This window comes from Schistocerca piceifrons, chromosome 5, assembly GCF_021461385.2.
Source record: "Schistocerca piceifrons isolate TAMUIC-IGC-003096 chromosome 5, iqSchPice1.1, whole genome shotgun sequence".
NCBI classification, from domain to species: Eukaryota; Metazoa; Arthropoda; class Insecta; order Orthoptera; family Acrididae; genus Schistocerca; species Schistocerca piceifrons.
This window is the reverse complement of record NC_060142.1, coordinates 520,975,621-521,002,261: the sequence shown is the minus strand read 5'-3', so window position 1 is coordinate 521,002,261 and position 26,641 is coordinate 520,975,621. Positions and strand designations below refer to the sequence as shown.

General features: G+C 38.8%; 1 protein-coding gene across 1 annotated transcript in view; it reads left to right on the top strand.

Moving 5' to 3' along the window:
• Nucleotides 1-26,641, top strand: part of LOC124799118 (protein PFC0760c-like) — a 195,077-nt gene that overhangs the window by 122,108 nt on the left and 46,328 nt on the right. Inside the window, exons 6-8 of the mRNA XM_047262656.1 lie at nucleotides 3,560-3,730; nucleotides 10,564-10,728; nucleotides 24,599-24,769. Of these exons, the coding sequence (XP_047118612.1) occupies nucleotides 3,560-3,730; nucleotides 10,564-10,728; nucleotides 24,599-24,769 (507 nt within the window). The remainder of the gene's footprint in view (nucleotides 1-3,559; nucleotides 3,731-10,563; nucleotides 10,729-24,598; nucleotides 24,770-26,641) is intronic.

The following is a 26,641-nucleotide window of genomic DNA, read 5'->3' as shown; positions in this document are numbered from 1 at the left end:
AGCTGAATTTTGCGCATAAATGGAAACAGCGGCTGCAGGTTGTGTGTACACTGATGTGCGGCTGTGACTGCAGTCTTCCAAACTCAACTTCTGTGATGTAATACCGTGTGTTTCGCATTTTATAGCTACCGTATTGAGTTCCATTTACCATCATCCATTAAAGTCATTGCTTATTGCTGTCCATGGCATTTTTTGAGTTTGCCTCAAACACTTAACTCCAGTTATTAAAGGGATTGTACTTTGCCTTTAGCATAATGGATCCCAAAATTAAAAGAGTATTAGTGAACTTAATTTAAAGTTATTTGTTTACTCTTCTGAAAAATGTTTTACCAGACAAAATGCAGCTCCACAGAAGGAGTTTTTTGCTGTTGATAAGCAGCTGAAAATCACTCTGAATATTGTCCGCGGATCGTGATCTTGAGGTAGCATTCTTACTTCCCGCACATGGAGTCCCAGGTTCGATTTCCGGCAGGGTCAGGGATTTTCTCTGCCTTGAGATGGCTGGGTGTAGTGTGTCTTTCATCATGATTTCATCCTCATTGACTCGCAAGTCGCCGTATTGGCGTTAAAGATCTTGTGGATAGGCAGTCGAACTGCCCAGTGAGGGGTCTCCCGCCACCAATGTCATACGCTCATTTACATTTTTTTTACTCTGAATATTGTCAAATGACTGGGAATGAGTGTGTTTGCTAAACTACCCAGAATCACATACCAGAGGTACCTAAGGTTCCTCAAATTTCATTCTCTTAAATGGAAACTGACCTCTCTCCAGGTGATACACAGGTGTCACTGCTCATTGACTTCACTGTTGGTAATGATTAGATTAGATTAGATTTACTTTCATTCCAATTGATCCATAGTGAGGAGGCCCTCCACGATGTGGAACATGTCAGAAAAACAACAATACATAACAAATATTTACAACTAAAACAAATAAGCTAATGTACCATTCCACAGGTCCCAAGTGGAATGATCATCATTTTTTAATGTACACTAAGATTCATTTTACAAATACTAATGCACTGAATTTAAAATAAAAAAGTTTTTTATTTATTTATAAGGTAATAAACATGTAATACAACTACTGTAATACTTATTTTCAATGAACTCATTACTGCACTGAAATTGTGCAGAAGTTATGTTGTACTTATATACAAATCAGTTGGTTTTACTAAGAAATTCATACTATATTCATCAATGAACAATTTTGTGTACATTTTTTTAAATGGCAGTCCATTACCAATTTTTTTCCTCCAAACTACATATTGTTATGAAAAATGATTTGTCCTATATCATGTGTACTTTGTACAATATGTGATCCACAGGATAAATAAATAAATAAATAAATACAAATACAATACAAATACAAATGGAGTAGAAGGAATTGGCCACCAATAAATCCTTTAGGCTTCTCTTAAACTGAATTTCATTGGTTGTTAAGCTTTTTATGGCTGCTGGCAAGTTATTGAAAATGTGTGTTCCTGAATAATGCACACCTTTTTGTACAAGACTAAGTGACTTTAAATCCTTGTGAAGATTATTCTTATTTCTAGTATTGATTCCATGAATTGAGCTGTTGGTTTGAAAAAGTGATATATTTTTAATGACAAATTTCATTGAGGAATAAATATATTGGGAAGCAGTAGTTAGTATCCCTAGTTCCCTAAACAGGCTTCTGCAGGATGTTCTTGAGTTCACACCACATATAACTCTTACTGCACGTTTTTGTACCCGGAAAACTTTAGCTTGGCTTGATGAATTACCCCAAAAAATAATCCCATATGACATTATGGAATGAAAGTAAGCATATTATGCCAGCTTTTTCATTTTTATATCCCCTACGGCTGACAAAATTTGCATTGCAAACAGAGATTTGTTAAGACGCTTCAGCAGTTTTGTGGTGTGCTCCTCCCAGTTGAATTTATTATCAAGCTGTAATCCCAAGAATTTAACACTGTCCACTTCTTCTATCTTCTTGTCATCATATGTTAGACATATACTCTTGGGACACCCCTTAGAAGTTCTGAACTGCATGTAGTGTGTTTTTTCAAAGTTTAGTGACAAAGAATTGGCTAGGAACCAGTGATTAATGTCCACAAATATTTTATTATTGGCTGATCTTTCTAAGACTACACTTCGTATCATCGGCAAACAAAACAAACTTGGCATCTGGTAATGTTACTGATGAAAGGCCATTGATATACACAAGAAAAAGTAAGGGCCCCAAAATGGAACCTTGTGAGGCCCCACATGTAATTAGTTCCCAGTTGGATGATGCCTGATAGCTTGATACATGTCTCTTTCCTAATAACATCCTTTGTTTCCTGCCAGAGATATAAGATTTGAACCATTTTGCAGCATTTCCTGTTACACTATAATATTCTAGTTTACTTAAAAGGATATTGTGATTTACACAGTCAAATGCCTTTGACAGATCATAAAATATACCAGTTGCCAGCAATTTTTTGTCTAATGAATAAAGCACATTTTCACTGTAAGTGTAGATAGCCTTCTCAATGATACATGTATTGGGGTAAGTGAGCTTAATGACTGTTTGCTGGGTAATAGCCTGATGGTGGTATTTGTACCAAAACCAGCAGATGAAATTAAAGTGTAACTGTAGACTAAAGCAAATGTTTTCTGTCATTGTTTGGTCACTAGAAGGTCAGGTAGTAATGTGCAGGGAAAGCTGGGTCCAGGGAGGGCTGCACAGAATCCTCCTATCAATGAGGTGCTTTCCACCATTGAAAATGTAACTGGGCTAATGTGACACATTGTTAGGAAGAGTACGTGTGTTCCATTTCATAGAGGAAAATGCATAAAAGAGAAGGAGGCATGTGAATCATCGTCAGCTCAGAGTTTGAGGGAGTATCATGCACAAGTTGCAGTTTGTGGTGTAGATTGGAAAAATGCATACCATCTAGGAATGTGTGTCATTCGTGTATCTTTCCAAAGACTAACATAGCATATGGGGAAGCAGATCTAACTCGCATAATTTCACTGAACTTCACAAACTGCAGCATTTTGCCAGAAGGGTTGTGGCTCTGTAGTTCTGAGATGAGTAAAAGCTTTCACCCAGAGACTTTGAAGGTTAGTGAGCATTGTAATCCTATCATTTACGCAAAGGAGTTGGTAACATTTGGTGGTCCTCATCATATTTAGACTTGTCTCATTAAGTATGTTCACACAGTCTGTGGTATGTTCCCTTTTGAACAGCATTTTGAAGTTATTGACTTGGGAATGTAATTAACACAAGCTGCCCTACCCTGGCTGTGCCACATTCCTGCACAGGGGATAACACATTTTTTAAATTCAAGTGGGTTATTAGTGTACAGGCAAGAGAGTTGTGCCATAAAAATTACGTCTGTGCCTTTTTGACAGTATGTAAGTGACTATACAACATAATTGTGTTTTCCTAACTGGAAGTGTGTGTGTACGTGTGTGTGTGTGTGTGTGTGTGTGTGTGTGTGTGTGTGTGTGTCAGCTAGTCTAGAATTTATTTGTTATCTTATTTTTTGATGGCTCCTTTTTTGCTGCTGAACTTTTTTATTCTTTTAAGATATGGATGAAGTGGTGGAGAAACTCAGGCAAAGGATTGCAAATGAAGATGATTATTACATAAATAACGCTGTGCTATCAGAGATACAGCTAGAGGAAGATCCATCACTTTGCTCAGAGGATAACGAGTCATGCTCCAAAGAGAGCAAATTTACAAATCTTCAGGAAACAGGTGAGCAGTTACAAATATGATATCAAGATTAAATGTTGGAGATAGGAACCTGAGGCAATATTTTACTGCACTTGTTGGCTGAGCATAGAATACTGCGAACAGAAGAACATATTACTCAGAGAATTGCTAAATTTGCGAGGAAACACTTCAGATGAACATTTACCTTCAGGAGGCTTCAGCAATATTATTTTTCGATAGGCAAACACATGACCAGATGTCACATGTGCTGTCCTGAACAACTTCAGTAGAGAGGAGTTCGACTGTTGACCTCAGCAGTAAATTCTTCAGAATCATACTGTGGCAAAATATGGTTAGTGTGGGGGGCTAGGTTTATTTATTTGACTGACGCAGTTATGTTGAAATTCCTTTTGTAAAAATTTATTACTTCTTTCTAAGTGGAATGAAGTTCACACAGAATTAAGTTTGTTGGTGGCTGGAACCACAAAGCTGCAATAATTTCACAAATGTTTACTGTGGCTTTTTTGCTTCTATTATGCTGTACTTTCAACTGTATGTGCGTATGTGTTTGATTTCTACAGAGTTAGAATACTCTTTGTTTTACCTTACTCCAAAGTTGCAAGAAAAGCAATCTATCTGAGCTGTAGTAGTCTAATTCATATACTGATTTAATCAATGAATGATATGGACACAAGTATCTGAGCTATGTGTGCTGTTCACAATGTAGCTAGTAAAAAGTAAGTTGTTATAGTAGGAAAGACATCAGAAAGTTGCTGTTCGTATTAAAAAATAACTGCAACAGAGTAGTACGACACTGCCACAGAGAAAAAAAAAATTGCATAATGGTAACTCCAGGTTGAAATACTCACAATATAATTGCTGCTTAACGTAAAGATGACACATTAAGTGCAAACAGGCATGCTAAAAAAAACACACATTAGCTTTCAGGCAAAGTCTTCATCAAAAAAAGGAAACACATACACATTCATCCACACATACATTCTGGTCCATGCTGCCAGAGATAGTGGTCATGTGTGCTTGAAGCATCTAACGGTTTTGGCAACAGGAGAAACCTTGCAAAACTGGATTACGAACTTCACACTTCTCCCACTTCAGTTGACTTACTTGAAGCGTGTAGCTGATCCTCTTCTCCAGATATGTGGCTGTGTTGATCTCCATAACTTCTTCATTGAAGAAATAATGCTGGTTAGAGGAATTTAAAAAGACACTCTCTCTCTTGAAATATTTGGTACTTGCATAGTACTTTGGGTTCAGTTCCAGTATATTTTCATTTCTACGAGTTTCACACAAACATTAAGACTCTTGCAAGTCAACTGCATCATTAACCATTAGATTCTATTAAATGTATTCACAATTGCTTGGTTTTAACAACCAAATAATTTATAGATGTCACATGCGTCTTGCCTCATTCAGAGCTAAGACATGAAATAAGTTAAAAGTCTATAGTTAATTGTTCACTTCTCTTTTTCTGCGATAATCCCTTTCACTAACACATCAAAGAATACTACATAATTATTCCTTGTGCTTTTCATCATGGCTTGTGTGGCGCTGGTAGCAAACACTTGTCGGTGTCATTGAACCGCTAAGCTTACAGCCTTTTCATAATAAACTTCCGACCTGCACACAGAAACAGATGGCACAGTAGATACACTTCCCCTCGTATACACTCATACTTAAAATATCAGGTGTTCAAGATCGTGGAAGACCAAGTATCTCTAGAATTTACACTAAAATTCTTGAGGCACTACATATCCTTCCCCTTAGCTTGAACACGTGATATTTATACATATTCATTATGTACTTTAATATCTCATATCACGCTAATTTACATTTTTATCATTATACGTTATATTTCCCTAAAGTATCCTTATATAACCATGTGTGTGATGTAGAATTATCACAGTAACAACAATGTGTGCATCCTTTCCTGATGTACACATTCCTTCATTGTTTGTGTCTTCATGTTCCCTTGTGTGTATGTGTAAGGGTGTCTGTATATCCTGATTCTTTGCCATACTTATATGCAGTAAGTTGTAGGTTATTATAAAACACAGAAAATAAGGAGGACTTCTGTGATAGCAGTATATGCATACGGAAAGAGGGAAAGATAGATAGAAGTAAGAAAGGAAAAAGTAGAAACAGTTGCTAAGATCGAAGAAGTGAAAGAAGATAGCCCCAAAGACTGGAAACCCTTCTCACCTCCCTCCCTTAGGATTCCTACTTCGCTGGTACTTGAGTGAGAAGCCGGAGTAGGTATTGTGTTAAACGTCTCCTACAGAATGGACATTCACCTTTGAAGTCCCTGAAGAAAATCTTAAAATCTTAGCAACCCCTATGGAACGGCGAATGGTGAAGAATCAGTCGCACTTGTTTGTGAAGGTCGTTTGAAAGATGTGGTGTCTGTTCTGTGTTAGCCATGATTTATTTGTTAGTGTAAATCATGCCTTAATCTATGATACCCACACATTCCAAAAATAATAAAAACCCTCCCATCTACATCATATTTCATAAAAAGTATAAAATATTCTATACTAAATAGAAAATTATACACTATGATAAAATAGTTGTTTAGTCATTTAGTTTATACTGTATTTTATACACACATAAAAGATTATGTTCACTTCATGTCGTCTAGATATCATTCTGTCTGAATAGTATTATGCAGAATCCAACTTCACGAAACAATTTCCCTGTCTTGTTACTATTGGTTGTTATGGCAACTCACAATATCTTTTTATCTTGATTTCATTTCAAAACTCCTCTTTCTTCGTGTCCTGTCATGGTCACCACATTCTAATGGTTTTGGCAACAGAAGAAGCAGTGCAAACTACATTGCGAACTTCGCACCTTTCTCACTTCGGTTGACTTACTTGAAGCATTTAGCCAATCCTGTTCTCTGTATACATGGCTGCATTGATCTCCACAACATCTTCTCCAAAGAAATATTGCTGGTTAGAGGAATTAAAAAAGACACACTCTCTCTCTTGAAATAATTTGGTACTCACATAATACTTCGGGTTCGGTTCTGGTATATTTTCATTTCCACGAGTTTCACATAAACATTCAAACTGTATATGAAGATAGTAACTGTTCTTGAAAGAACAGATACCATTGATGACTGTGCAGCTTCTGAAGAGTAAATGATAATTAATTGAAACCATCAGCTGTAGACAGGTGTTGTTCATATACCTCGATGGGGACAACTGAAAATGTGGGACTCGAAGCCAGGACCTCCTGCTTACATGGCAGATACTCTATCCATTTGGGCCACTGAGGACACAGATGAATAGTGCAACTGTAGGGACTTATCCCCTTGCACGTCTGTTCTTTTGCGAACAGTTACTATCTTCATATGTAGTTAAAGGCTGTCCGGCCACTGACCTTCGTCTGTGCAAATGCGCACAGGTTGCCCGAACTCTTATGGGAATCCTCACATTAGTTGGCACGAGTAATGAGTGGATGGGCAAATATCTATTAGGAACATTACGTATGTAGATTGTGTACAGTTGGGAATGAGGGTCTCATGGGAATCGTGCAAGTCCCTGCAGTCGCGCTATTTATCTGTGTCCTCAGTGGCCCAGATGGATAGAGCGTCTGCCAAGTAAGCAGGAGATCCAGGGTTCGAGTCCCGGTCGGGGCACACATTTTCAGCTGTCCCCATCAAGGTACATCAACAACACCTGTTGGCAGCTGAGAGTTCCAATTAATTATCAACATTCAAACTCTTGAAAGTCAGTCCGTCATTAACCATTAGATTCTATTAAATGTAATCACAATTGCCTGGTTTTAACAACCAAATAATTTATAGATGTCAAATGCGCCTAGCCTCATTCAGAGCTAGGACATGAAGTAAGTTAAAAGTCTATAGTCAATTGTTCGCTTCTATTTTTCTAGAGTATTCACTTTCACTAACACATCAAAGAATACTACATAATTATTCCTTGTGCTTTTTATCACAGCTTCTGTGGCACTGCCTGCAAACACTTGTCGGCGTCATTGAACTGCCACACTTACAGACTTCTCATAACAAACTTCTGACCTGCACACAGAAATGGGTGACGCATTAGATATGCTTCCTGTTGTCCACACTCATACTTAAAATATCGGGTGTTCGAGATGGTGGAAGGCAGAGTGTCTCTAGTATTTACACCGAAATTCTCGAGGCACTACAAGTGTCCATGCTTGTATGGAAAAATGTGTGTGTGTTTCCTCTTCTGGTGAAGTCTTTGGCCAAAATATAATATGTAAGTGCCTTTTTGTTGTGCCTGTTTGGAAATTAATGTGTTGTCTCTACGGTAAGTAGCAGTCTATCTGTTCCTTATATTGTTAAAAATGTTACATTTCTACATATACTGTCATGCATTTCCTATGACACTGAATGTAGGCATATTATATATAAAAACAAAGATGAGGTGACTTACCGAACAAAAGCGCTGGCAGGTCGATAGACACACAAACAAACACAAACATACACACAAAATTCAAGCTTTCGCAACAAACTGTTGCCTCATCAGGAAAGAGGGAAGGAGAGGGGAAGACGAAAGGAAGTGGGTTTTAAGGGAGAGGGTAAGGAGTCATTCCAATCCCGGGAGCGGAAAGACTTATCTTAGGGGGAAAAAAGGACAGGTATACACTCGCACACACGCACATATCCATCCACACATACAGACACAAGCAGACACATTTAAAGTTGGGTTAGCTTTGATTTGGTATTAAATCTGATTAGTTACCTGTCTTACTAGAATGCAACATAAGGCAAGTAGGAGGTATGATACACAAGCCAGTTGCTTAACTGACAAAAGCTACTGTTGGTGTTGATTCTCTCTCTGTAGGCTGTCAATAGTTGGGTGTTAGAAGCAGGTTTTAGGTTCTGTGAAAGTGAAACTGGTGATGACCATTCTGTAGGATTGGTAAACATCTTCATCCTCCAGTCCACCAATGAAGTGCCTCCGGGGGAGGGATCCTTGGGATGGGGGGTCGGTATTTTTTATTCTGTTCTAACATTCCTAGTATTTCTTATCCTTTTTTCTGCTCCACCGAGAATAATGCATCTATCTTCCCTCTCTCCATATTATCTAGTTTCTATCATTGAAAGCCTTTTCTCATCTATGATTTAGAACTTGTTTTCACAAGACTGCCATAGGTGTAGTACACAAACCAGTGAATTCCTGACAATGTAAAAGTTATGTCAAATGTATAACATAAATTCGTAATCACAGCATGTCCAGTGGGCACATTGGGGTGCTGAATATTCATTTGGGGTAACAGAAGAGACATTAGTTAAAATAGAGGTGTAACTGTATTGTCAGATCTCTTGGTGGTTGCTCCCATGTTCATTGAGTAATGAAGAAAATCTATATTCAGAACATTTGAGAATTATGGCTTACTTCTTGAACTTCAGTTCTTATTAAAAGATGTGATCATTCTGTACAAATGATTGGAAAACTTTGCATAAAGTTATTCAAGGTCAGAAACATGATGAAAGCTTTTCTTGTAATGAAATTATGTAGAATAATGGTTACCCCAAAAGTAATGCATGAATAGTTACAGTTTCCAAAGGTTGAAATGATGGTTGGATCATTAGGACTGGTTGTTGGTAATTTTTAAAAGGTGGGAGTTCCAAAAGAGTCTTCAGCACTACCAAAATTGTTAATTTGTTTATGTCCAATAATTATGACACCATTCACCTAGGGTGAGGGCTATGTGGTGTAACACATGACTTTGCCAGAGTAAATTGTTGCACAGTGTCTATAACACTTACAAATTATGGTTGCTACCATTAAAATATTTTTTATTTTGATAGTGAGCTTAGACTTTACACAGTTTGGGAGTTTCATGTGCATGTAATCTGGTGCAAAGAACACAGCATTTCTGAAAGACAGGATGATGAAAGAAGCTTCATCACATTCTGTGATACCTGCTGGTTTGGCAGTTTATTCCACACAGTCTCATCCCAGTTTGGAGGTGCACTGCATGCCATAGAGCAGCGAGAACTGTGAGTATCTGTATTTCGTTGCAGGAACAAAAGAGGAATCAAAGAATGGGTAGTCGAGGGTGAAATAACAGAACATTACGAAAAAGATAGACTGCTAAGAACCATATTGAGCATATGTTGAGTCGCACCCAGGTACAACAAAAAGACTGCTGTATATTTAAGCGACCACAGCAGTCAGAGACAGTGACCATTGTGTGTGAGTTGTTTTTGTGTGAATGTGTGTATGTTATCTGTTTCAGAAGAAGGCCTTTTAGCTGACAGTTTAAGTATATAACAGTGTTTTTGTTGTGCCTGTTTGCAAATAAACATCTCCTCTATATGATGAGTAGAAATCTTTCATAATATTGTTGAACAAGAGAGGAAGTGGAACTGTCATTAAGGTTCTAGAGATCTATCATTCACGTCATACAGAGAGCATGATGTAGTAGCATATATTGTTATGAAGTGTTTCCTGACTGTAAATGAAAAATCAATATTAGAGGGCTTCTGCAGAAATTTGTTGATCATTTTATAGAAATTTGGATTTGCAAACATTTCCCAGTTTCCAGGACAGAAGAAGTTACACAGGAGATGCACTTCGAATATGAAGAGAAGACACAGTTCCTTTGCACAGTTAGATCGAGAAATAAAGCATAGCATACAAAAGTAACATGCTCATAAATGTTTACCCAAGCACATATACCGTTCACTTGAAAAAACATGTCACTATGTATAATGATGTATCTTTTTCTCAGCTACTCCAGAATTCATTATCTTGGTTTTTGATGATTCCTTTCATTCCTTATATTTAACCACTGAATTATTATTCTGTATTTAATTAAATAAATTTAATACTGCTGAACTTCTTGATTCTCTGTAGATGTGAATGGAATGGTTTATAACTGTGAAGTCAAGCAGAGCATTGCAAATGACATTAGTAATACTGTGGTAGCAGAGAAACAAATAGAAAAGGACTCATCACATTATTCAAAGGACAACAGTTCAAGCTCCAAAGAGAGAAAATTAACAGATCTTCAGGAAACAGGTGAGTAATTATAAAAAAAATCAATATTAAACGTAAAACAATCAATAAGTTCCAACATCTCAGTGCAGAAAGAGACATTGAGGTGGCAGACATTGAAGTCAGTGAGGCAAATACAGTTGTAGCATATATTTATCACTCCCCAAATGGAAATTTTGACTCTTTTCTAAATAAGCTTCAATATGGACCAATCAGGCTTCATCTAGGCAAAAAATCGGTAGTGCTTTTTGGGAACTTCAACACTGATTTTCTTGGAACCAGCAAAAGAAAGATATATTTCTCAACCTCCCAGATATTTTCAACTTAAAACAGACTATAACAATCCCAACAAGAATCACAAAAACTACTGCTACTGCCTTGGATCAGATATTTGTGAATATAAATTGTACTGCAAAATGTATACGTACAAGCCTTAGTGATCACAAAGCTCAGGTTGTCACCATCCAAAGCCACTTACTGCCCAACCAGAACTATAAAAGAACTATAACAGAAAGATAGTTTAATACACACAATATAGAATCATTCAACTCCGTATTATCAGGAGAAAGGTGGAAGAAGCATTGCAAATAGGTGACACCAACACAAAATTTGAGAAATTCTCTAGCATCTTCATTGAGTACTTGAAATTGCATTCCCTCTCAAAACACAAGAAATAAGAGGCACAACTAAAAAAGCAAAGCTATGGATAACAACAGGGATCAAAATATCAAGTGTGAGGAAAAGAGAATTACTCAAATACAGGAAAAACAATAACATACCTTCTCTTGTAAACAGTTACATACAGGAATACATTCAAATCTACAGAAGAGTGATATGACAGGCAACTGAAATGGCCAATGATTAGTTCATTACAGAATCAGCAAACAAAGCAGTATGGAAAGTCATAAAGAAGGAAGCTAATAAAGTGTCCCATAAAATGGAAAATATCATTATTAACCATGAGAACAAGAGTATAACTGGCGAAGAGTCCTCGGGCTTCCAGCCGGGTGGCGGTGTCTTCAAACTGCGACGTTTTGACGAGTGACATACTCATCATCTTCGCCAGAAGATGTCACTCGTCGAAACATCGCAGTTTGAAGACACCGCCACCCGGCTGGAAGCCCGAGAACTCTTCGCCAGCTGTATATGCCGGGAAAGCATAAATTCACAAGAGTATATCTGATTCCCAAAACATTGCAAATCTTTTTAAATGTTACTCTGCAGAGGTCACAAATAATTTAATAGCCAGTGACAAAACAGATACTAGAAAGAAACAGAAAAACAAAGTGCATTCATGTTCCTCTTCAATCTACATTGATGGAACAACCTCATATGAAATCATCATTGCTGTGTCAGCTCTTAGCAAAATGTCATCAGGGATTGATGGTATTCCTGATTAACGTATTAAAAAAAATTTCACTTCCTCCTGCAGATATACACTCCTGGAAATTGAAATAAGAACACCGTGAATTCATTGTCCCAGGAAGGGGAAACTTTATTGACACATTCCTGGGGTCAGATACATCACATGATCACACTGACAGAACCACAGGCACATAGACACAGGCAACAGAGCATGCACAATGTCGGCACTAGTACAGTGTATATCCACCTTTCGCAGCAATGCAGGCTGCTATTCTCCCATGGAGACGATTGTAGAGTTGCTGGATGTAGTCCTGTGGAACGGCTTGCCATGCCATTTCCACCTGGCGCCTCAGTTGGACCAGCATTCGTGCTGGACGTGCAGACCGCGTGAGACGACGCTTCATCCAGTCCCAAACATGCTCAATGGGGGACAGATCCGGAGATCTTGCTGGCCAGGGTAGTTGACTTACACCTTCTAGAGCACGTTGGGTGGCACGGGATACATGCGGACGTGCATTGTCCTGTTGGAACAGCAAGTTCCCTTACCGGTCTAGGAATGGTAGAACGATGGGTTCGATGACGGTTTGGATGTACCGTGCACTATTCAGTGTCCCCTCGACGATCACCAGTGGTGTACGGCCAGTGTAGGAGATCGCTCCCCACACCATGATGCCGGGTGTAGGCCCTGTGTGCCTCGGTCGTATGCAGTCCTGATTGTGGCGCTCACCTGCACGGCGCCAATCACGCATACGACCATCATTGGCACCAAGGCAGAAGCGACTCTCATCGCTGAAGACGACACGTCTCCATTCGTCCCTCCATTCACGCCTGTCGCGACACCACTGGAGACGGGCTGCACGATGTTGGGCGTGAGCGGAAGACGGCCTAACGGTGTGCGGGACCGTAGCCCAGCTTCATGGAGACGGTTGCGAATGGTCCTCGCCGATACCCCAGGAGCAACAGTGTCCCTAATTTGCTGGGAAGTGGCGGTGCGGTCCCCTACGGCACTGCGTAGGATCCTACGGTCTTGGCGTGCATCCGTGCGTCGCTGCGGTCCGGTCCCAGGTCGACGGGCATGTGCACCTTCCGCCGACCACTGGCGACAACATCGATGTACTGTGGAGACCTCACGCCCCACGTGTTGAGCAATTCGGCGGTACGTCCACCTGGCCTCCCGCATGCCCACTATACGCCCTCGCTCAAAGTCCGTCAACTGCACATACGGTTCACGTCCACGCTGTCGCAGCATGCTACCAGTGTTAAAGACTGCGATGGAGCTCCGTATGCCACGGCAAACTGGCTGACACTGACGGCGACGGTGCACAAATGCTGCGCAGCTAGCGCCATTCGACGGCCAACACCGCGGTTCCTGGTGTGTCCGCTGTGCCGTGCGTGTGATCATTGCTTGTACAGCCCTCTCGCAGTGTCCGGAGCAAGTATGGTGGGTCTGACACACCGGTGTCAATGTGTTCTTTTTTCGATTTCCAGGAGTGTATTAAATTAATCTTTTCCGACGGGCATATTTCGAGGCAGTTTAAAAATTGCTTAAGTGGTCACTATCCATAAGAAAGAAGACAAAACAAATATAGAAAACTATTGACCAGTTTTATTATTATCAGGCTTTAGTAAAATCATATAAAAAGTGAAATATAATAGGTTAATGAAATTCTTATAGAAAAACAAAATTATCACTGATTCTCAGCATGGATTTAGGAAAAATAAATCAGCTACCAGTGCAATCTATGGTTTTATAGAAAATGACCTACAAGCAAAAGACAAAAAACAAAGAGCCACAGGCATTTTTTTTAGACTTAAGTGAAGCCTTTGATCCTCCCCCCATGAGCCATGGCCCTGTCCATTGGTGGGGAGGCTTGCGTGCCTCAGCGGTACAGATAGCTGTATTGTAGGTGTAACCACAATGGAGGGCTATCTTTTGAGAAGCCAGACAAACTTGTGGTTTGTGAAGAGAGGCAGCAGCCTTTTCAGTAGTTGCAGGGGCAACAGTCAGGATGAATGACTGTTCTGGCCTTGTAACACTAACCAAAATGGCCTTGTTGTGCTGGTACTGCGAACGGCTGAAAGCAAGGGGGAACTACAGTTGTAATTTTTCCAAGGCCATGCAGCTGTACTGTACAGTTAAATGATGATGGCAACCTCTTGGGTAAAATAGTCCAGAAGTAACAATGTTAACTGGAATACTCTCTTTCAAACTCTGAAGGTGGCAGAGGTAAAATACAGAGAGCAAAAGGCTATTTGCAGTTTGTACAGAAACCTGATGGCAGAATTAGAGTTGAGGGGTGTGAAAGGGAAGCAGTGGTTGGGAAGTAGTGAAACAGGGTTATAGCCTATCCCTGATGTTATTCAATCTGTATATTGAGCAAGCATTAAAGGAAACTTAAGAAAAATTTGGAGTAGGAATTAAAATCCATGAAGAAGAAATAAAAACTTTGAGGTTTGCTGATGACATTATAATTGTGTCAGGGACGGCAAAGGACCTAGAAGAGCAGTTGAACGGAATGGACAGTGTATTGAAAGGCAGATATAAGATGAACATCAACAAAAGCAAAACGAGGATAATGGAATGTAGTCAAATTAAATCAGGTGATGCTGAAGGAATTGAATTAGGAAATGAGACACTTACAGTAGTAAATGAGTTTGGGGAGCAAAATAACTGACGGTGGTTGAAGTGGAGAGGATATAAAATGTAGACTGGCAATGGCAAGGAAAGCATTTCTGAAGAAGAGAAATTTGTTAACACTGAGTACAGATTTAAGTGTCATGAAGTCTTTTCTGAAAGTATTTGTATGGAGTGTAGCCATGTATGGAAGTGAATCAAGGATACTAAATAGTTTAGAGAAGAAGAGACTAGAAGCTTTTGGAAATGTGGTGCTACAGAAGAATGATGAAGATTAGATAGGTAGATCACATAACTAATGAGGAGGTATTGAATAGAATCGGGGAGAAGAGAAATTTGTGGCACAATGTGTCTAGAAGAAGGGATTGGTTTTTAGGACATGTTGTGAGTCATCAAGGGATCACCAGTTAAGTATTGGTAGGCAATGTGGAGGGAAAAAATCGTAGAGGGAGACCAATAGATGAATACACTAAGCAGATTCAGAAGGATGTAGGTTGCAGTAGGTACTGGGAGACAAAGAAGCTTGCACAGGATAGAGTAGCATGGAGAGCTACATTGAACCACCTCTGGACTGTAGACCATAACAACAACAAAGCCTTTGACATCCTGGACCACAGCATGCTGTTGGAGGGTCTCCAAGTATATGGCATTGGAGACACTGCTCTAACATGGTTCACTTAAAACCTGACGAACAGGAAACAAAAAATACAAATAAAACATGAACTAAAGGAAAACACCAGGACATGCTTCTCAGATGCAGAAGTTCTAAATAAAGGCGTCCCTCAGGGACCCATTCTTGGGCCAATACTCTTTCTCCTGTATATAAATTATCTAGACCTGAACGTTGAGTCACAGACAAACCCTTTTTTGGCAGATGACACAAGCATCCTAATTACTGGAAGTACCACAAGTCAACTTCAAACAGCTGTTAATAATAGTACAGAATAGCTAAATAGATGGTTTGAGGAGAATAAACCTAGGATAAACACAAAAAAAAAATTCCTAAATTTCTGTTTAAAATGCTGCACCAATGTGACGATAAACTCCAACAAAATTTCATCTTTTCTGTAAACAAAGTTTTTAGGCTTATGGCTTCAAACTAACTTCATATGGCACACACATGTAAACAAAATTAGTGGAACACTAAATAAAATATATTACAGTCTGCATTTACCCTCTGTCAAAGAAAGTTATAGCATTGACTGAACTGCCTACTTTGCCCAATTCCACAGTTTCCTACTGTACGGAATTATATTCTGGGGACATACACCACCAAGGTTCAGTCATCTTCTTAACTCAAAAAAGAACTGTAAGAGCAATGCAACATGCTTGACAAACAGTTTCTTGCAAACCCCTCTTTCAAAAGTTATCAATTCTCCCTCTTCCCTGTATGCATATGCTAGAAATCTGTAAATATATTAGAAAGAATTTAAAAGATGTAAATGAAAATTTTAATATCCATTTACATGATACAAGACGAAGGAAAAGTTTCATGTCCAGTCAATAAGTACGTCAGCCTCTAAAACCTTCACAATAAACAGTGCTATACAAATTTACAATAAATAGTCTTCCATATAAAGTAAAGACAGATCATAATTCACACTCTTTTGTAAATCCCTAAAGGCATTCTTATTGGCTCATTGCTTCTACACAGTAGCAGTATTTCTAGATCATTTAAGATATAGAAAGTGCAACTACTGCAAAAACGTTTGTTGGATAAAGCTAAAATTGATGTATCTGCTGAAATAATTACTGTATTCTGTGTGTGTATGTGTGTGTCTTCTGTATCCCACAATATGGAAAGATTTATGGGATGAATCAATAAATCACTGGTCATGACAGAAAACATTATTCATCCACCAGATAATACATTTCAATTGACTCATAGTGGAATGTCATTATCCTGCCCACTGCGAGTATAACTGAAATGTAGTTGGATTAAGATGGGAACATGTAGTGTCATCTGCTGCTGCACCTCATGTTCAACAATGAGTGAAGAAATGTGTGGTCTGAAACATTAGTGCCAGTAGTTTTTCAGAAACCTTATTGAGCATCTCTTGTAACTCTGGAAAAAACCTTCTATCTACAAAAAATAGACTGACATACAAAAAAAAATGTTCTTAAGTACCATATATAAGGAATGATGAAATAATTTAAAATAATTTAAAAAATGGAGCCCTTGAAAACAATTTTAAGGAACATTTTTAAAAATATGATTTCCTGCTCTCTGTTGTCAAATGTTCCGTAAAATGCTGCCTGTCACGTTTTACAAGGCAGGCAAACCTTCAACCTCCACATTCTGTAATGAGGTGTAGATTTCAAATGACTTGTCACATGTTCATGGTTCCACCATTCTTCAACACTTCAGATAGTTCAATGTTGTCAGCTGATCAGCTTCCATGACGCTCATTCCCAGGTGCTGCACCATATCAATTGATCCTATGTCAAAGTTGCTTATGTCAGTGGATTTTCCCAATGTGGCCTGTATGTCATGAATGATTCCCTATTCTTCTCCTGTCTGCTTATGTACTTTCCTCACCACATTATGTTCCTGCAACGCCACCAGGCAGCATTCAATCTCGCAGTAGGCAAGGGTCATAATGTCCTGGCTCATTACTTTTTGTGACCTTGGTTTCATGTCAGTGTTTGATAGTTTATGATTGCAAATTAAACATAACTCTTACAAAATCAAAGCTACATTTGTTCATCATTAGGGAGTGTTTGTGACTTTTACTTGCACAAATATGTCCAATTTTATTCTGCAGATCACTTTTCTTTATCTTCAAATAACCAGTTTCAGGCCAGCTTCCCATCGTCAGATCTGTTTAACAAAAATTAAGTAAGTTTTATTCAAGACTTATGTTTACAAAACATCAGAATTCTAATAAATAAGTTACAGCGCAAAACATACCACTTTTTACAGTTATGGAGTAACATGTCAATACAAACTTCTCATTCCCTATCATAATTAAACATATACTACCTTGCTAAGACTGTATATTACTATTTTTAAGAAACCTAATAAGAACATCTCTTGTAGTCCTGGGAAGTACCTTCTATCTCCAGAAAATGGATTGGCATTCAAGATGAAATAATTTATTATAGTTAAAAAATTGTAAAACATGAGAAACATTTTTAAGGAATTTTTTTTAAAAATGTGCCTTCCTTCTTTCTATTTAATGATGATAGAGAGAGTTTTATCTGCTCCAAGCAGCACAAAGCACAATGCTCAAGCTTTTCTGTCAAGTCCAATTCATGACCACCAGTATACTGAGGGCCGCTGCACTTGGTTCTTGATAGTGTGTCCAATCCCCTCCCAAAGTAAGGCTAAAGCACATCTTTAAAAATTTTGTAATAATTCCTGTATATAAAATCACTCTGTTCATTAATAAGTGTTTTGTGGATTTCTCTACTGGTAGGCATAAGTTTCCAGTTCTTTCTGTACATTCAGAGAAAAACTTTTCAGGGCCTCGTGTAGCCCATCCATTTGTTAACTCTTGTACTGACTTAAGATTTGCTGTCTTTTACGTGTGCTCGAAAGTCTGTCCGATCACCGCGACTCCAATATTCCTTGTATCAGATTCCAAACTTTCATCCAATTTTCCATATTTAATACTTATTGCATCCCAGCATATAATCTTATGCACCCTCGATTTATTGTATTTGTTTTACTTTACTGTATTTGTTTTACTTTGCCATGGCCGGTATCATTAGGAAGGAAACATTCTCAGATAGCATTATGGAACTGACCTCATGCCATCCAGCACAGCATAAAAGAGCATGCTTTTACACAATGTCTAGCTGAGCCCTTAGGCTGCCACTCAAGGAAGATGAATTACAGAGGGAATAGGCATTATTAAACAAATAGCTAGAGCTAATGGATATAAGATGGAAGATGTCATGTGTATGTTTCAACAGATTTACTACTGTAAGCGACGAGAGTAAAAAGATTGAAGTTACAAAAAAATATGTCATTTTGGCATACAGAGGGCATCTATCAGAGAGAAATGCTAAATTGTTTCCAAAAAATGATACTGTAGTATTTCAAAACTAAAGGCAAGTAAGGCATTGATCAGCCTTGACAAAGAAAAACTAATACAGTAACTCCAGGGACACAAAATTAAATGCCTTCACTTTTATAAGTATTAAATAGGGCAGACTGCACTAAATTTTGAGATCCGATACAGTGACCATTGTTGTTGCAGTGATCAGACAGCATTTTGGCATCCACATAAAAGATATAAAACATTAGATTTGCACAATAAGTGAACAAATGGAGGTGCAACACAGAGCTTCAAAAAGCTTTTATCTGAATGTGCTAGGGAAATGGAAATTTGCACCAGCCAGATGAAAACCCAAGAAAAATTGCTTAATGATTAATGTGATTTTATGCACAATGATTAAAGTGATTTTATGCACAGGACTTAATGAAATTTTTAAAGATGTTCTGTAGCCTTCCTTAGGATGCTCTACCAAGTACTAGCGGAAGCAGCCCTCAGTGAACTGGTAGTGGCAAATTTGACACGGCAAACGAAACTTCAGTGTGACACTGTGTGCTGCCTGGTGCAGAGAAATCGGCTTCTACAGTCATAAAAAAGAAAGAAGATAAGATACATAATGTATAAATTATTTAAAATGTTTCTTAAAAATTATTTTGAACTTATTTTAAATTTTTTAACTATTTTAAATTATATTCGTCATATGCAACCAGCTTTTTGTTTTTTTACAACCATCATCGTTTTCCGCTTCTCAACTTCCACATGTTCCCACTTGCCCAGTCTTCTTCCTGAAAGCCCCTGAATTCATCATTTCTTTTAACATTTTGCACCAGCTAAAATCTGTCGCATGGGGCATTAATTTATTTTACCCCTTTTTCGTTATCTCCCTTATTTCAGTGTCTTATGTGGTGATGCTTTCTACTATTGGCATGTACAGAAAGACCTATATCGTCTTTGCAATTTTGTCACTCCATATCAAGAAGTTAAGTTCGTCAATTACTCTTTGCCCAATTTTCTTTGTGATATCTTGTGTTCTGTGCTTGCTTTTGTTGAAGCAATGACGCCCATGTATTTAGTTGTATAAACATTTTTAATTTTGCAGAATCCTATATCTAAACTTTCTCAGTGCTTTTCACCTAATACATGTATTCTGTGTATTATTGTCAGGCACCATTTTGATTATTCTTCGTGGAGTTTCCTAAACATTTAATAGGCCCTGGTCATCAGTGAAGAGAATATTATACAGCATTTCTTGCCCTACAAGGACACCCATTCCATGATACTTCAAAAATTTGCAAAACTTCTTCTAAGTATACTTAAAATAAAATTGATGCTAATGAACATACTTATATGAGACCCTTATTTGTGAAGAATTCTTGCAAAATTTTTTATCTGCTGTCACTGTATTGTTACAAATCTCATGTATATTCCTTGTTGCCTGGATATGCTTATTGCCGCTACCAGAATTTTGCGTTGCTATCTGTAACTTACTTATGGCAGTGTATCATATGCCTTCTGTAGATCAACAAATGTTAAATGAATTGTCGTTCCCCTCTAGCAGCCTCTTTTCAGTGACTTCTTGATGCAATAATTGATGTATTAAATATTTCTTCCAGGCTTTGTGAAATTGATGATGGGCTGTCATTAGGAGATGCATAGGTACATCTCCCAGCCCTGTAGATTTTCTGTTTTTCATTTCTTGGAGAGACTTTCTTACATCTCCTGAGTCTACTAGTATTTGTTGTTTGGTTGGTGTTGAGTTAGCAGGATGGTTTTCATAATCAGCTGTGAATTCTACCCCATTTTACAATGAGAGATATTTGTAATAGACTTTTCCTTTTTTCTGTAGAGATTAAACTCATTTCTTCTACATCTTTAAGCTGCATTCACTTTCCTTTGATTAATATCCATGCTTTATTTACTTATATGTTCCCAGCTTCTAGTTTGATATCTTGGCATGTCCATCTGCAGTACTTATTCTTAATCTGTGCCATTTCTCTCTGTACCCTTCTCCATTTGTCATTGTAATTTGTCTATCTTGAGTGTTTTGTGTAGATAACCATTTATCATCAGCAGTTTTCTTCCCAACTACAACCTTTCCTATTTCTTCAGTCCACCATGGGGTATCTTCCCCATAACTTTCAGGAACTCTTTTTTCTCATCATTTGGTAGAAGACCTTAGTTGATTTATTTCTCAAATTCTCTATATTATACTTGATCTTATTCGTTGAAGTCCCATTTTCATCAGTTGTTGTTTTACAAGGTAAAACTTGTGTTTAGTGAAAATAGATTTTTGCTACAACTAAGAAATGACTGAGCCACTTCCTTCACCACATATGACTCTAATGTCGACCTTTTCAGTGAAATGTTTTGTCTGATGATAGTATAATAAGTGATGAATGTTAGGTTATGTATGGATTGTGTCCATGTACATTTGTGGATATCTTTGAGGAGAACCATCCAGAGCAAACTTTTTTTTCTCTTGTTCCCATAAATGAATCAGTCTTTTGCCATTATTATTCAAATAGATTATCCATATTTTCCAAATAATGGGTCATTTAATTTATTATTTAGGTCACCAGTTAGAAACACATTCAGATTTCCAACCTTTTTGAAACTTCTTGTCAAATCAAAAAACAAATTGTCTTTTTCAGTAGTAGCAGCATCATCCATTGGGGCATATGCTGCTGTGCACCAAGGAATGGTTCTCACACTGATATCCATTTGCAAAAGACTGTGATTGATTTGGTCGCATGACTTTATACATTTTTGTACTTCTTTTTAACTCCTAGGACTATTCCACCTCAGGCTGCTACACTGCTATACATATGCACATTTGCACTCTTTTTTTGGTCTCTATGAGAGATATTATGTCCATATCATAGGATTCTAATTATTTAAATACTCCTCTCTTTTTTAGTTGATATTCCTTCCAATTTTTGTTTACATTTTTGACAGTCTGTTTCTGACATTTGTGGTTTTTTACGAGTGATTGCTACAAACCCATTGCCTCAACTCCCAACCTGGAAAACTAGATGATTTGCTCTTGGAGTGTTCTTCTCTTACACTGGTTGCCTTTCCAGATGTACAGAGTCTAATTTTCACCTTTAAAAGTTGCCACTTCTGCAAGCTCCACCATACTGAAGTCCTTCTTCTCTACCTTTCCTGCCATTGTGGCCTTTATCCTTATCCCTGAACGAGTTTATTACTGATTATGAATCAGTGTGGTTACATTAATTTGTTTACTCTTCTGAAAAACATCTGTCACACCCCAGGATAATGTTCCTAGCAGACACTAAAAGTTTGTCCAAGGTGGCAGTTCTCCAAAGGTGAACCATCTGTGACAATGATCAACAGACTGGCAGTTATGGGGAAGTGATGTAAGCAAGTTGCGGCAAGGCTCATACAGCTCCATGGAATGACCAAGCGCTCATGTCTGCAAGTGAAGCATAAACTTGTCATGGTAGCTGAGCCACACTGTGATAGTAGTGGTAAAGCAGAGTGATGCAATGAATGCCTAGGCAGAATGCAACAATAGATATTCAGACTCTGAACCAGCAGGAAAGAACATCTGCAGGTTGAAGTTGTGAAAGTCTGCAGCCACCAGGAGAGCTGACAACGAGGGAAAACCAGGACACATGATTGCCATCACCATCACATTAGAGTGCACAGAATGCACCAACATAAATACCCCACTCTTCTGGACATATGTTCCATTTGCTGATTGCTAACTGCCCAGTGCGTAGTCTCAGCCTTTGTCACAGTTACAGCTATCTGGTGAGAGGGAAGCCTGTGGAAGTCAGTCTTCATCACACATAGTAATCTTCAATCATCTGTGGAGCCTAAAGCCCTGCTGGAAGGATTCTGCCCCTGCCAGCTGCAATGCCAATTTCTGAGGTAATGCTGATGGTACTCATAGACTGCCATCACGCTGCATGCCTGCTGGAGGCTTGATGTGCTTGACCAGGCCTCTGTTCCCGATCAGCCTCTGAGAGGGAGGGCCACTGCTGCTACTTATCCCATTGCTGAGGCAGACATCGATGCTGCTGGCTCCTATCATGTAAATGAGGGCTGATGGCTGACTCCTGTGATCGATACACAGAACAGGAGGCCAGTGGTGTCCATGAGTTGATAGCCACCTAGTGATGTAATGGGCACCTCCCTGTCTCACTGTGCTGATGGAACTGCTTGCCAAAAACATGCCAGTATCCCTCTGCCGACAAGGCTGCCACTCTGCTGCCCCAACTGTGGTACCTCAGGAAACAATCTCATATTGCTGCTTAATAAACATGTCAGTAATGTTTTCTTGATGCTCTCAAGCACATTCTGCCTGGCTCTCTCCTTATGACTGTGGGTGTCTAGGACTGAACACCTGTCGCATAATGAAATGCAGCTCCACAGAGAGCTGTTCATAAAAAGCTGGAAATCACTCTCTATGCTGTCTAGTGATTGGAAGCTGTTGAGAACGAGTGTGTTGAGCATACTTCAGATGAGTCATGTACCATAGGTACCTAAGGATTCTCTTACACTATCCTCTTCAGTGGATACTGACCTCCCTGGGAGTGACGATGAGTGTATGGTGGCCAGGAGACCCCTCGTGGGGCAGTTCGGGCACCGCTCCAAAAGTTCTGTAATGCCACTATGGCGACTTGCGGGTGAATGAGGATGAAATGATGATGAAAGACACACAACACCCAGTCTTCTCGAAGCTGAGAAAATACCTGACCCTGCCGGGAATCAAACCGGGGACCCCATGCGCGGGAAGCGAGAACGCTACCGCAAGACCACGAGCCGTGGACTCCCTGGGAGTAATACGCAACCTTTCACTATTTATTGACTTGGCTCTTGGTGATGTCACACATACTTCAAGTAAGCAATCTTGATGACTGCTTGCCAGGAGAATGGTCTGATGATGGTATTTGGTTCGAAAACCAATAGTTAGTAGACAAAATAAAGGTGTGTCTATAGACTAAAGCAAATAATAGTTTCTATCAGTGATGAGTCTCTGATATCTTAAGTAATCCTATGCAGGGGTAGTGGGGGCAAGGGAGAACTTGGAGTAGTATACCGAATTTTTGTATTGATGAGGTGCTCACTCCCATTGAATCTGATGCTCAGCCAGTGCCACACACTTGACTTGTTGGAAAGACTGTGTGTGTCCGGCGCCAGAAGGGAGGATACACATAGTGGTAGGGGTCTGTGAATCTGGTCTGTTTAGATGTTGAGGGATCAGGACGTAAAAACTGCGATTTGTTGTGCATGTTGGAAAAACAACTGTCACCTGGATGCCAAGGTCATTCTTGGATCAGTCGAGAGAAATGACAGAGAATGTGGGGAAGACAACCATAACTCTTGGAATTTCAATGAAGTTCCCATCTGCAGCATTGTCCCCAGAACTGTTTGTGCCCTGTGATTGTGATTTGTGTAGGAGGTTTCACCATGTGGCTCTGCAGGTTAGTGTGCATTGCAACCCTATCAGTTTCCTAAAGGGACTGACAACATTTGGTTGCCTTCAACATATTTAGACTCAGCCTAGTGTGTTACATAGCCTGTCATTCATATGTGTTTGAACAGCCTTTTGAACTTGTTCATTTCGCAGTTGAATTAATACACTCTGCTCTTTCCTGGGTCAGCTTCATTCCTTCTTAGTTAATAACACTCTTTTGGCATCCAAATGGGTTAATAGTGTGCAAGCAAATAATTTTCCTTATCCTAGTTAGGAGTTCATGAATATTACATGAACCTGCATATAACAACAATAATTTTTGTCAGCTACTCTAGAATCTATTATCTCAGTTTCTGGTGTGTCCCTTTTTTCCCATATATAATCATTGAAATGGTATTCAGCATTTAATCAGATAAATTTTATAATGCTGAACTTTTTTGTACTTTTTAGACATGGTTCAAAACTGTGAAATTAGGCAAAGTATTGCTAATGATGATGGCGGTGACAGTGTTAATAGTGCTGTGTTAGAAGAGAAACAAATAGAGGAAGACCAATCACATTATTCAGAGGACAAGAAGTCAGATTGTGAAACGAGTGAATTTACATATCTTCAGAAAACCGGTGAGCATGTACATATAAGAAATCAGTATGAAATCTAGGAGAAGTATCAACAAAGATATTCAATTTTTGAAAATTTAAACTATTCACCAAATGGCAGCAGGGGAATACACATATAAAAGGTATTAAAGTCTGCAACTTTTGAAACTAGTGACTCCTTCTTCTGGCAGAAGGGGTGAAAGGGAAGGAAGAGGGATGAAGGAAAAGGACTGATGAGGCTTAGGAAAATGGTAGAGTTCAGAAAATTGATGCAGAATCCTGGGTCGGGGGAGACTTACCAGACAGGATAGTTATAGTTATAAGAAGGAAAGACTGATTGGATACTTAAAGGTGGAAGATAGGGTATACACAAGACAGAGTTTACTACCAAAGCATCATGAGCGAATATCTGAAATTGCACATTACAGAGGTGGAAAGGGGACGTCAAAGAATATACAGGTCATAAAATGAAAGGTGTGGAAAACTAAAAGTTAATGAAGGAAGGAGTAATTACTGTGCAGAAATACTGAAAAGTGTTAGTTCCCTCCAGTGGAGTTCTGAGAAACTGCTGTCCGAGAGAAGAATCCAGATGGACTGGAGCTGCAACATGCCCTTCATTCTCACCCTCCATCTGGCCTTAATTTACATTAATCTCTTCGATCTTGGGAATTTCTTCACAGTAACTGTTTCATCCTTCACTTCTTTTTAGTTTTCTATATTTTTCATTTTCTGACTTGTCTACTTCTTGCCATCCCCCTCCCAACTTTATCACATGCAATTTAGATTAGATTAGATTTACTTTCATTCCAATTGATCCATAGTGAGGAGGTCCTCCAGGAGGTCAGAAAAACAACAATTTATGACAAATATTTACAACTAAAGGAAATAAGCTAATGTACCTTCCAAAGGTCCCAAGTGCAATGATCTTCCCCTCCCCCACCATATGAAAGTATCATTTTATTAATGCACAGAATTTAAAATTTTAAAAAATGTCTTTTCCTTTACAAGGTAGTAATCATATAATAGAATTACAGCACTGAAATGGTGCAGTCTGTCTGTGTGTGTCTGTGACCCCCGCCGGGACCAGCCGCACAGTCCACGACTGCAGCGCCTTAGACCACTTGGCTAATCCCGCGCGGCATGTGTCTAAAGAGAGAGAGAGAGAGAGAGAGAGAGAGAGAGAGAGAGAGAGAGAGCACAAATAAATCCTTTAGGCTTCTCTTAAACTAAATTTCATTGGTTGTTAAGCTTTTTATGACTGCTGGAAAATTATTGAAGATGTGTGTTCCTGAATAGTGCACACCATTTTGTACAGGGCTAAGTGACTTTAAATCCTTGTGACGATTATTCTTATATATATTATATATTGGGAAGCAGTAGTTAGTATCCCTAGTTCCCTAAACAGGTCTCTGCAGGATGTTCTTCAGTTCGAAACACTTATAACTCTTATTGCATGTTTTTGAGCTTGGAAAACTTTAGCTTGGCTTGATGATTTACCCCAAAAAATAATCCCACATGACTTTATGGGAGTGGAAATAAGCATAGTATGCCAGATTTTTCATTTTTATATCTCCTATGTCTGACAGAACTCGCATTGCAAATAGAGATTCATTTAAATGCTTCAGCAAATATGTGGTGTGCTCCTCCCAGTTGAATTTTTTATCAACCTGTTATCCCAAGAATTTAACACTGTCCACTTCTTCTATCTGCTTGTTATCATATGTTAGGCATATACTCACGGGACACTCCTTGTAAGTTGTGAACTGCATGTAGTGTGCTTTTTTTATTCAAAGTTTAGTGACAAAGAATTGTTTAGGAACCAGGGATTAATGTCCACAGATATTTTATTAGCTGATATTTCTAAGACTACACTTGATTTGCTGTTCACTGCTATGT